The sequence below is a fragment of the Aythya fuligula genome, chromosome 5 (assembly GCF_009819795.1).
Source record: "Aythya fuligula isolate bAytFul2 chromosome 5, bAytFul2.pri, whole genome shotgun sequence".
NCBI lineage: Eukaryota > Metazoa > Chordata > Aves > Anseriformes > Anatidae > Aythya > Aythya fuligula.
This window is the reverse complement of record NC_045563.1, coordinates 20,442,234-20,455,509: the sequence shown is the minus strand read 5'-3', so window position 1 is coordinate 20,455,509 and position 13,276 is coordinate 20,442,234. Positions and strand designations below refer to the sequence as shown.

Sequence of the window (13,276 nt, the reverse complement as noted above, 5' to 3'; positions counted from 1 at the left end):
TTTTTCTGATACCTTTTGTATCAAAAATTAAAAGGTGTCGGGAATCTCAGCCGTAAATACAGGGTAAGTCCTTCCACGTGGATGTCTCCTATATTCATTCCCTCTTTTCCATAATACATATTAATATATGAATAACAGGACTCCAGAATTATGTAGATTCAAAACCAAAACCTTTGTTCTGCCATGATGCTAGTAACAGAGGCTTTGTGTTCCTGCTCAATGCAACAACTTGGCTAATGTGCGTATGAAGAGCTCTGTATCTCAGCCCTCTGTCGCATCTAATCTGAACTGACAGACAGCCCACGGAAATGAGTGGGCAATCTTACTCCACTCCTTGAAGCAGAGCAACGTCTGTGCTATTGATAGATGCTAGCGCACTTGACAATTTTTACAATGGATTCTGCAGTTTAAGAAGAGAGGAAGTAAAGATGAAATCTGCGTAAATAATTTTACAGAGACACAGTGGGCCACATTCCCAGTGGGTTATTAACTGATGCGCTATACAGATGGAACAGCACTGCTTCTCCTACACACAAATTTTGACTCAGTAGCTTTGCAGAATATTTTTCTGTTGTTAGTCTTTATCCTGAAATGGAATTACTCTTGGTGGGGGAGGGCAACACACACCTTTAACTCACTTCCTTCAAGACTGTGTGTTGCCATGTAGAAGAGAAAGCTTGCAACCATCCTCTTTAACTGGGTCCATCCAGCAGCAGGTTCTCATTCTCTTAGGATAACAAGAGGTTGTTTCTTGCTTTAACACAGGGGAGTCTTTTTCTAAGAAACTGCTTTGTTCATGTCATTCCTTGTCCATGGACCTGTCCCTACACCGCATTGAAGTGCTTGTCTCTTCTTTTGCATATTGATTAGCTTAAAGAGCGATTGCATACGAAAAACACAATTGTTTTCAGTCCTTCCAGGACAAGAGTGGTTACAGATCCCCACCAACTTTTGCAGAGTATCAGTACCATGATGTAGATTTGCAAATGGACTGTGGTTTCAGCTTCTCTAATTGTCAGGTGATTCTGGCTGCAGCTCTGGTGGTGTTTTGGCAAAATCAAATGTAGCAGTCTGATAAATCCCATAGCTATTGCTTCCTTTTTGTTCCTCATCTTTGATGTAAGATCTTCAACATCCATTTAAAGTGGATTTTGGTACACAAGCTAATTCCCCAAACATCTCCAGTCATGTTCTTTTGTACAAAAACCTATGCAGGTAATAATCTTATATTCAGAGAGCAATGGCCCTTTACCAAAAGTAGAAAAAAATTATTTTGTATTTCCGTATCCATTTATACACACCACAGAAACAGCAGCAACTAGTCTACATTGTGCTAATCATTATTATATTAAGAAAATAATTAATCTGAACACACGGGCTATTATTAAACACAAGCACATTGCTGCTGGCCTTTCTAGTGAAACTTCAAAATGTGTATCAATTTCACAAAGTTAAATAAGGATGTGTGTATTTAAAAACAGTGGTTAGTCATTATTTGATTTGTGCATTTTTATCATGCAATCAAGCTGTTATGAATGCAGCAAAAATTGCCAGAAATGTGGTCCCTGTATAGAAATTGAAAATGTGTACTTATTATAGAAACAACCATCATTCATATTCATCTATGCATGCGCTAATCCAATTTCAGAGGAGTAAAAATGAACCTCCCTTGATGGCTGCCTGACTAGATGTATTTTATATTGCACACAGAAATGCACAGAATATTGGCCAGAGGAACAGGTCACCTACGAAGGAATAGAAATCACAGTTAACCAAGTCATACAAGCAGATGATTACCGTTTAAGGCTCATCACCCTAAAGGTAAATCATTCAAATGTACTTAAAATAGTTTTGCTACCTAAACCCTTAAACAGGCCTTCATAGAGAGCTGTGTAGAAATATTTGCACAGTAAATTACTGTACAAGTATCACTTTTAATTACTGCAGTTATTATTGCTCTGTCCAATTCACCAACATACAAATACCTCAATAATGTAAGCAATCCAAGATTTATACCATATGCGTACAATCTGAAAACTTCCAGGCCAACTTCAGCAGTACAGGGTTAACTCAGTGGAAGAAATCAGTGACTCATTCTGTGCCTGTGTCTTCTGTGTTGATCGATCTCTTCAGTTACCAGCAACAGGACCCAAGGAAATGGCATGAAGATGCACGTTTTTGATCTTTTGATTTTTTAGGAAAAAGCTCTTCACTGAGAGCGTGATCAGGCACCGCAACAGGCTCCCCAGGGGAGTGTTCATGGCATCAAGCCTGATGGAATTCAAGTAGCATTTGGACGATGCTCTCGGACATATGGTTTGATTTTTGGATGTTCTTGTGTAGAGCCAGGAGTCAGACTTGATGATCCTTGTTGTGTTGCTTCCAACTCAGGATATTCTATGACTGGTCACTTAGAGTGACGTGTTAGTTCAGTGATAGCATCTTACCAGCCTTTGCAAGTAATACTACAGACAGTGCTTGAGGAATAACCCTCTAAACACTGTGATGATATTCTGTAGAATTCAAAGGCTTCTGTATTCTTTGGGCAATAGACTTAGTCAAAGCATTACTGGTTGCTAATAGGAATCTTTTACTTGCATGGAGTTTTACATATTTTGTAATAGGAGGCACCTAGAAAACATTTAGATGGTATTTTTTGTCTATGTGTGAATATTATTAGAATGCTGTCAGACTGCTAGGTATCTCAAGTTGTTTATGCTTAAGATGACTGTTGTGCTACTAACAAGAAATGGAGAAGTTGAGAACTGACCAAAAGTCTTTTCATGGTTCTTGCCTGCCTTCAGTTTCTTGCAGTGGTTGGACTACTGGTCTGCTTGTCATAATAGTGGTGTGGTAGCACTCCTGGTGTTCACAAGACTGACTTGATTTTGAAGATGCTTTAAGGAATCATTCGCTCTAAGACATTAAAACTGCTGATGACCTTTATCAACACTTTTCACCACAGAATTCTCTCTGCTCATGTTTCTAAACATAGTATTTTTCCAGCTATTTGTCTAATTTTACATACCAGTAACCATTCTATCATCTTGTAGAAAGAGAGTTTAAAGGCAGATTTACTTAAGTACTTGGATGCTACTTAGTCTAAAATACCAGTCTTATTTTAAAACTGATCTCATTGCTAGGTTCCTGAATCTCAAGCTATATGCTTTAATAAGAACAATCTATTTACATAAACTTAATACATATTTAATATACCAGATATAGCCTTGACTTCAATACAACAACACAATTTCTTTCCAAGCTGAAAAAATCCTTCCTTTTATCCAACCACTTTCAAGTTTCTTCAGCCATATGCTAATAGGCAGAAAGCCAGTATATGAAATTCCAGGTCTGGACTGAGTGTGGAAAGTCTGTCACTCACACTTTTTGTGAAAGCAGCAAGGAGAAAATCACATTCTCCAACAAGTGGGAAGAATATTTATAAGTGTACTGCAGACTTGCATTGACCTTAAATACTACCTATCCCAAACAATACAGTGCAGCAGCAAGAACAATATATAGCTTACTTCTTCTGGAATAATGATATCTCACATAATTGGTCACACTTTAGTTACAGTGACAAAACAATTTCCTCAATAAAAATCCTGCAATCTCTTCCAGAAGAGTTTCTTCAGAATTATCCCAAGTCATCTCAGCCTCAAAGAAGCACCAGTGAAGAATATTTTTATTAAAGTCAAATCAAAAGTATACAAGGTTCTACAAGCAGAATCGTAGAACTGGTAACAGCATAGAGAAAACTAAAGATATCCAGTGTTCGTGCTTAGAAGTTTGGCTGTTTTCTGTTTTTGTCAGATGAGTGGTTTTATGTAGTGATTCATGTTTTTCTTCAGATGACTTTAATCTTTTACTTTTCTCTGAGTTTTATTGACAACATTTGAATTGCAATTTTCACGACCCACTTAAAAATACAGTGTTCATAACTTCTGTGGCTTACACATAGTCACATGTTGAAAGGCAACTGTGCATATCCATGTTTCAGAGCAGTGTTGAAATCTGATCTGGTTTACTGTCGTGAGCTCAAAGTGCTGTTCATGACAGTTAGTTATCCTCTCTTAACCAGAATATCTTCTGACAAGGGTAAATAACCTAGGGCCATGCTCTATGGTACAGTAGTACTATTCTTTTTCTCAGCTGAGCTAGATGTACCCTTCAGGTTCCCGTGACTGTGCACTTCAATGAGCACTTTAAACACAGTGTAAGCTGGAGCAACAACTAAATGAAGCCCAGCCTTCTTTTGTCCAGCTCTCTTGTTTCCTACCCCTGTTCCATCTCCCATGTCCAATACAAGCATTTGTGAGAATGTGCAGTAACTCAAAGAGGGGAAGCTGATCCATGTGAAAATTAATCCTATGAGAGAAAGAGAAAAGATTTAACTAGATGACTTCCACAGTCCAGTTTACAAGTGAAGCTACGAAAAGCTTTGCCAACCCAGGAGAATGGTGGAAGGTGGCAATCATGGAGGACTTCTAACATGCATCAGCTGATAGTCATAGGGACTTAACAGCCTCAGTGACAGAAACTATTCCTAGATTTTTGCATCTCTTTCTTTAGAAAGAATCAAATTTGTTCTTTTTTCCACCTTCATCTCTTGAACTCAGCCAGACGTGTTTAAAGAAAGGTGGTGGAAACTAACACCTCAGATCCTGGGCTTTGTGAAGCCATTTGCTTAGCCCTGTGCCAGCTGGCTTATGTAATGGCTGAAAGGGTAAGGCCAATTCCCTGAGCTCCATGTTATTGTTTGGCACCTTCAGGAATCAGGCATAAGGATGTCACTTTGAACACAAAATCAGAGGCACAGAGTGCTGCTTGGCACTCATAAAAGGTAAAGACACATTTGCTATATGCTGAGAGATAGAGGCAATCAGAATTTGTCTCATGAAAAGCCCTGGACTGCAACTAGATGCAATTCCCATCTTCCAGTGTCTCTGAATCTGTCACCATGTCTAAGAGAAGAGAAGTGACAGGAAACTGATAAGAGTCTGTCTGTCAGAAAAGAGAGAAAAATAAGCTCCCATCTCTATCCCTCATCTAGCTAGCTAGCTATCAAAGACAGAGATATGGCTCTTGGCTCTCTGTCTGTCAAATATATTATGAAAGCAATTATGTCACAAGTACAGCTCTGGCTATGCTGAATGAATCTGTCAAGAGGGAGCAGACTGTTTTGCACACAGCTCTTGGCACTAAAAGAGCAGAGTACTTTGGGGGTGAGGTGGGGAGGTTAGGTTTTTCTTCCTTTTTTTGAGGCAGTTTGCTGAAGTGCAGACTCGATCTTCGGAGTCCAGATTTGTGTTGCTATGCTCACCATTTGGTTCTCCTCTTTCTTTAACCACTGATTTGCTTACTGCGTTCCTAAAGGAAAGCCAGGTTTCAATGTGACTTTACAATTAAATTTAAAACAAACAAACAAAAACCACTTTGTGATGTTTATCTTAACTGGGTTGCAGAAAGGAGAAGAAGTCAGAAACCTGAAACATTACTGGTACACATCTTGGCCAGACCAGAAGACACCAGATCAAGCTCCCCCTCTGTTACAGCTAGTGCTGGAAGTGGATGAGGTAATGCAGAGTACAGAAGAGAAGAATGCCCCAGTGATTGTTCACTGCAGGTAAATAAATGATGTATTCAACTTCGAAGGGCTTCTTTGCATACAGTGGCATACTGTCGTATTGGCCGTCAGTCAGACATGTAAGAGATCTGGTCCAACTGCTTTAAATATTCTTGGAGCTCCTAAACTCAAGTTTTCTCTTTCCACCTTTATCATGCACATAGTCTGAGCTGAACACAGAAGCTGTTGATGGCTCAGTTACAAGTAATAAGTCTCATTTCATTTGTCTTACCAGAAATATATGTCTTCAGTAACCTTAAAAGGGCCATTTTACCAAAATGAACACACTGAATGAAACTGAGTAGGAAGATGCATGCAATCAGAAAAATAAGAACCCTTAACTACAATAATAATATGTTTTACCAATAAGAAGAACAGAAGTTCTGGAGAACAAAAGCAAGTCTTGTTTTGCTAGCGTTTAGAAAGGTTAAATGTGATTACTTGAAAACAACAAGTCAGTTCTCAAAACAATTATTCCAGGTAAATTGCAAAAAATGTGGTAAGTGATGCAGTAGTACTGCCAGGATAATTTTCCATTATTTCAATAAAAATATGTACTTTGGGGATTTCTGTAAGGAATTTCACCTAGTTTTGCATAGTTTTTTTTTTAGGAAATGACAGATGGTTGTTAATCAAAAGCCATAGTAAATGAGATATCATATAACAGGAGTGTCGTTTTTTTTTTTAAAGAGGCTGGCATGAATGGTTCATGTGCCAGTGTTGCCAAAGATCCACCTATAAGCAAATAGAGAGTAATCATTAATAGAATAGTCATAATCAGATCTCTTCAGGTTTATCTTGATTGTTTGATTTATTTACTTAGAACATGCATTTTAATGTAGCTACTGACAAGATCCTATGTCCAGGAAAAAAATGGATATCATGCTTAGGGCTATGATCTCCTGGAAAGCAGGTGTCTCAAAAAATAGCATGGAGGTTGTATTGGTTGTATATGAGCTCCCTGTATAACGCTGAAGATGAGAGGTTAAATGCAGTTCCAAATCCAGAAAAGGAAATTAAATAAGAAATGCAGAGTTGTCATTCCTTCTGTATGCAGAATGGGTAAATAATTAAAGTCTTATGTCCACTTTTCTGCCTCTGTTTTGGAATGGATTTTGAGAAATAGGGGAGAGTTCAGAGAAAAATAATGAATGGTTTGTAACAAGATCCCCTTTACCCTTGATATCTGTATTTCTCAAAAATCCCATTGAGAAAGCATGGTGTTTGCTGCAGGTGAAGATTCTGACCACTGTGTCACTTGCGCTTTGCATATTTGCCTTGTCTTCTTGTATGGTGTCATGTCCTTGATCTGGATATAATTTGGAGGCAATTAGGGCATTTTTATTTAAAAACAAAAAACAACAACAACCAAACCTAAGAGACACTAGGAGGCATGGCAATAGGGTTATGAAGTATTTTATGTGATAGGTGGGGACCAGAGCCCTTTCAGATTATTCTCAGTTGCAGTCATTTTATCCAAAGAAGGAATTTAAACTGATGCCTCTAATTGAGAGTGGTGTGTGCAGCAAGCCATTAGTCAAGGCCTGACTTATGCAGGGTACTTGCATCTCCTTTGGCCTCTGTGGGAGGTCCTCAGTAGATCATAATCTGGTGGGTTTGGCCTTCAGTGATGTAAAGTAACCCACCTTGAAGAAAAAAATAAGTACAAGCCTAATCATGAAGCTATTCTTAAAAGCAATGTAAAGTTAAAGGAGGCTAGCAGTCTTGGTAAGGTCCTGTGGATAGTGTGGCAGTCTTAAAAGGATTATGACTTTTTTTCAGCCACTGAGGGACTTGCAGCTTGGCCTGGGATAAGTATTCTCTTGGTGCTGTTTGTCTTTGAAAATGTCGCACCCTCCCTTTGCACAATAATGAGATTTATGGATGGGAAGCAGCATACAAGAGATGTGTACAGTAGTCTATTTGATTATGGTATCAAATGTAAGGTGAGGGGCTTTTTTTTTTTTTTTTTTAATCTCTTGATGTGCATCCATATGCATCAAAGAATATTTTGAAACTCTGAAATGTCTGAAGTATTGATAAACAAACTAGAAGATAAATTGAGACATGAGGCACAGAGTTATAGGGACAAGGAAAAAGAAGTCAGGTAGGTACCTTCATCACAGTTATTTGACTATAAGACTGGGATTAGCTCTTAGGGAGTAAGATGGCCCACCAAACTTCCATTGAATTGCCTCAATCATTCTGTAATACAAGTTAAAACAATTACAATGTAGCTGTTGTAGCTGTTGCTAATGCAGTTTCCATAACAAGCATAAATACTGAATTAAAATATATATATATATATATATATATATATATATACAATCAAAGAAAAACACTATTAGGAGTCAATCAGCAGCAGCTATCTGCAGACTCCATTATTGCTGGTACATTTGTTGCCAGTGTTTTTGTGTTATGACTTTAACACAATTTAAATGGAAGCAGGATTTCTTACAGTTGTGTCAGGTAATTATTCCTGAGGATGCTCACTTAATTATTTAACATATAAGAAGGGCTGTCAGCTTTTGCTGCATTGTTTTTTATAAGGTGATAAGAATTCACAGCTTCAGTAGCACTGTACCTTTGAGAATAAAATCAATTCTGGTCATTAAGCAAGGACTGAGTTGGATACAAAGATATTCAGGAAAGGTGAAGCTTCTTTAATAGTGAATTTGTTGTATCCTACTCTAATTCAGAGAACTAATAGATTGCAGAACTGATAACAAATGGCACCATACTTATCATATTGCTGTTAGCTAAATTGAATTACTAAAGCAAGGGGGCTTTTTCACTGTACCTATGAATGAAAAATAGCTTTCAAAGAAGCTGTAAGGATTAAGAATCTCAAAGCAAAGGCTGCCCTCAAAGCAAGGGTTGATCTCAAAGCAAGTCTAACCAAGAAATACTATTTATATTCTTAGTTTGACAAATTCAATGACATATTAGGTAAGACAGTATGTGGTAGTCTATTTTTTGGCACTATATGTGAAATAATCATGCTTTTAATGCAAACAGCTCATGCTGAATCGTGTTGTCCTGTTGAAGCCATTCATATTCACAAGCACCCACTTGGCAGAGGTTGGAGGGAGGAAAGGAATAATGGGGTTTGACTGCTGGTTTTCCTGTTAAATGGGTGCAATGAAGTTCCAAAGCCCTTCTAACTTGTTCACTGCTTCTCTCTCCTTTTCCCTCCCTTAGTGCAGGCATCGGGAGGACAGGCTGCTTTATTGCAACTAGTGTCTGTTGTAAACAGCTGAAGAGTGAGGGCATAGTTGACATATTGCGAACAGCCTGCCAGTTACGGTTAGACAGGTAAGAAAACCTGTTTCTTTTCCAGAAAAAAAGAAAAAGAAAATTGGTAACCTTTCCCTTTACCTAAGGAGAACAAAACAGGAAGAGGGAGAACATTCCTGGAACAAAGTTGTCCTGTTCTAAGCAATTCTGTCTTGCCTGTTGTATGAGAGCAGTAAATTTTAACAAACATCCCTGGCTAGGTTCATAGCTGGTATCCAAATCTGTGCAGCTGTGCAGGCTTGGAATGACCTTCCACCAGCAGAGGAGCTGGATCAAAGTTGCACTTGTTTCAGAACTGTAGATCAGCTCTTTGCTCCCAGAAGGAAAATTGGCCTCATGTACTTGGAGCTGTGAGCACTGTTGGGAGGGCACTGCTGCTTGGGACCTTGTGGGGAGGGGGCAAGCATGCACAGGCTGAAGTGTTTGCAGACATATGAAAGGAGCTGTGAAAATCTCCAGAAATTCAATGGTTTCCAGTTAAGTATTTCTTAACACACCACCTTGAGTTTGATTATGAAGTAAACAGACTTGAATTTTGCACCAGAGATGTTATTTTTCCTCTCCCACTGGTTTCAAGTGCCATCAAAACATGTCTCAGTGCTCTCTCTAATGATAATGATAAATGTAGTCGGGGGAAGAGATGTCACGAAAAACATACCAAAGATTTTTCTGAGGAAAAAAACCTCAACCCCACGCTGAACTTTATTTCAGAGGAGAAATTATGCTCAGTGGGAGGCAGAAAATGAAATGCTTGCTGCCCTGCTGAGGCTCTGATAGACAGGGACCTGCAGGGGCTTGGAGATTTGGCTATTTCAATGGATTTCAGGCCAAACAAGGAAAGGCCTCTTAAGGAAAAAGAAAACCAAAATATGAATAGTGAGTGCTGGTTGTCCATGGCCCAGTGAAGTATCTGGCTGGATCTGATATATCTTGTGTCCATGACTAGTATAACACGGGAAAATAGCCACGCGAATGATGGTCAAAGACACCTGTTTACAAACATAGTTGGCACAGAAAACAGATTAAAAATACTTGCTTTGCTGGGAGAGGGCAACTGACAGTCATTTGTAGAGGCAGAAGGGAGGATGCAACAGAGCAAAAGCAAGCCTTCAGGGGCCACTGTTGCTGCTGCATACCTCTTGTTAGTGGGGTGGGATATGAAAAAGCCATTTAATCTCATGGGAGGAAATACTCAAGATGGAAAGCAGTCAAATCACCACCTTGCTATAGGGAAACATGGTTTCTTCAAGGAGTGAAAAATCCCTTCATTCCTTCACTGATTCCCTTTGCAAAAAAACTGTGCTTTGGGCTTTGCACTGCTGGCCAACAGTTGGTCCTAACATAACACGGTATGACTAAGGAGAGGAAGTGATCATTCCTGCATCCTTCCCGCAGTGCTGAGACACATTTGCTGTCCTTCCCCAGAATGCAACTCAAATTTGAAAGGTTCCTGTGGCTAGCAGGGGTGAAAGAGTAATATCTCTGTTCTGTGCCAAAGCCTGGACTGCAAGCACATGCTGTGGTATGCATGTGCGGGAAGGGGAGGAAGCTACTGCAAAACAGGGAACGAGATAAAACGGAAAATCACTTCCTGTGGTCTGAAACTTGATGGCCACCCTAGTGCTTCTGTTGCTACAACTTCAGGGTCCAACCTTGCTGTTAATGGGGAGCAGTTACCAGATATGACTCAAATTCCTTGTGTGTCATGGACTGACATAAATATATTTCAGTGCTGTGCATGGCACAGAAGGACTCAAATTAACCATGAGCCTGTGTTAAATAGAGCAGATGGAGAAGAGATGCTCAGCTAGGAAATAGTTTCTTTAAAAGCACACTGTTTCCCACCCTTTGCTCATTGATGAGAGGTTGAAGCATGGTTCCTGTTCATTGTTAAGAGTGTGTTTCAAGCATTCTGTTAGCAAAGTAACTGCAAGAGGCTGAAGAAGGAGGTTGTCTTGAACCTTCATTTACCTTCTGGTAGCATTACTGTGTGATCCACAATTGTTAAGCTGGGCCCCAGAGAAGAGGGCAGTTCCTGAGGGTGGTGCTACCAGTCTGCTGCCTGTTTGGCTCAGAGGAAGCAACTTTCCATTAATTTCCTCTGATTTCTGAAGGAAAGCATCACATGTTCTCTTTCTCAAGCTGACACAGTCTGGTTGGCACTGGCCACCCCCAGGCTCCCATGTTCCTCAACACCACTTGTTTTAAATTCCTTTTGGCAACACATTCCCTGGATCCATGTGCCAGCACTAGTGCTGGCACAATTTTGTATAAACCTGTGAATTTGAACTACAGGTTTTAATTATTTTCATAATGAATTATGAAGAGATCATATCACTGTTATGAGGTACTCTTAGCAAAATTTAAGGTGTTTTTCTTTTTCATTCATTTTTGTCTCCCACTGTAGTATTTGGGTTCATTAATATGGTACTTATAGAAATGCACAGAGAAGCAAATTGTGCTTCTGCTCCTGCTTGCATTTCCTTTCAGATTTGCAGGTTTAAAGAGAACAGTAAAAGCTGAACCAAAACACATTTCTGCTCTTGGAGTCTCTTACTAGTCAAGGTGTGTTGGCAGTCAATTCAGGTAATAGTTAGAGTTGTCCTTTGTAAAAATTACAGTGTCTGTTCCTGAATCCTGCTCTCAATCATCTGGTTTGCTGGTGATCTTACCCCCCCAAAAAACACAGTCTGGGACAGCACAAAGATATTGCAGACTGGGAAAGTAGGGTGCTGCATCAATTCTCTGGGCTAGCCTGGCTCTCTGTAGTCCTGAATTTGTTCCTGAATTCAGTCCCTAGTGCAACTGTTAAGTCTTAAATGAGCTAATTCACCTCTTTATATTCCCCCATCTCATATCTGTCAGTGTAGAGCTTTGAGGTATGGGTTGCTTTTTGCCACATTTAAAATGGTGCTTAGAATACAGGTGCTACAGCCAGATATATATATGCAAATGATGATGGCATTGTCTTACTGGATTCAGGCCTCTGCTATCCTGTTCTGACTTGTTTCTGTTCCTTGGTTAGCAGAGACTTTCAGAACAGAGCTCGAGGTTGCACTGCAAGCTGGTTACAATCAATGGGTGCTTTCTCACTCCTTTCAGGAAATGTTGGAATAGATCTTTTGTGTGTAACACCAGCTTCATGCTAGCTGTGCCATTTCCTAGTATGTTATTTGCATGTAATAAGGCTACTGTTTCCCTCCCCTTTTTTTCTTTCCTTTTCAGGGGAGGAATGATCCAGACTTGTGAACAGTATCAATTTGTCCATCATGTCATGAGCTTGTATGGAAAACAGCTTTCTAGAGCAGCAGAAGAATAAGTGTTCATGATATTCCTAAAGGCTAAAACCAAGAGAACTTTTGACTGCATTCAGATATATTTCAGATCTGATAAGAGATGCATGGTAACCTGGCTGTCTTAGCTGGAGAGAAAGATATATTATTTTACTTTGATATTGCTTTTATGCTCTTGTTTGCATTGACATTTAAGAGCTGAGGTACGCCTTGTCTTAAACATATGTGACAGGACATTATCTTCACCAAAAAAGGCTTATTTATACTGTAAATAAGGATAGTAGCTTCATTTGTTACAAAATCAAAAAGAAAAAAAAAGTCTTCAGTTTGCTATTTTTAAAAGATAATTGCTATTATATCCAAATACAGTGTGAAACTTTTTGAATTGTCATGCTGAAATGTGCCGTATGTTGACTAAGCTTGAAAGTAAATTTTTGCCTCTTTCTGATTGTTTTTACATATAAAATTACCGAATACTGTGTATATCGTAAACCTTCTGAGCCTCTGCATTGAAAGATTCAAGTAGATTCATGTTGAAATGTTTCACACGTCATGTTTGCTTTTTTTTGTTTTTGTTTTTTTTTTGTTGTTGTTGTTGTTTGTTGTTTTTTTTTTTAAAGCAGTCCCCACCAGCGTTATCAGAACTAAAGGGAAAAATATGATTTCATTGATGTGAGTGAAATTCTTGCCTCCAGTTCCTACCAGCAACATACCTTGGTATCCTTACAGCTGGGTGAATCTGAGATTGATAGTGGAGAAGTTAATCTGAATTCTTCATATTTTACATTTCCTTTGTCAATATTTTGGCATCTCAACATGGAGCCAGATTTTACTTTTGCAAGTATTTTCTCTTTTTGCATATTGAAATCATAATCCCAATACAACTTCCCCAGAAATTTGAGGAATTTAAGGTGAGGAATTATTATTCTTTTAATTCAGTTCATCTTTATCAAAAAATGAATAACAGAAACACTTGTGTTCTGAATTTAAACCTGTTTCAATGCTTTGAGAGTAACTGAGTGCCCAGTGCTCATTAAAACTAGTATGACTAGAAATGTAA

General features: G+C 38.9%; 1 protein-coding gene across 5 annotated transcripts in view; it reads left to right on the top strand.

The window, feature by feature from the left end:
• The window catches only part of PTPN5 (protein tyrosine phosphatase non-receptor type 5), an 82,728-nt gene extending 69,969 nt beyond the window's left edge, over positions 1-12,759 (top strand). For all 5 annotated transcript variants that reach the window (XM_032189509.1, XM_032189505.1, XM_032189508.1 and 2 more), the window contains 4 exons: positions 1,711-1,821; positions 5,466-5,626; positions 8,828-8,941; positions 12,149-12,759. In XM_032189509.1, coding sequence (XP_032045400.1) covers positions 1,711-1,821; positions 5,466-5,626; positions 8,828-8,941; positions 12,149-12,242 — 480 coding nt within the window. In that variant the 3' untranslated portion in view covers positions 12,243-12,759. The remainder of the gene's footprint in view (positions 1-1,710; positions 1,822-5,465; positions 5,627-8,827; positions 8,942-12,148) is intronic.
• The last annotated feature ends 517 nt before the right edge of the window (positions 12,760-13,276 follow it).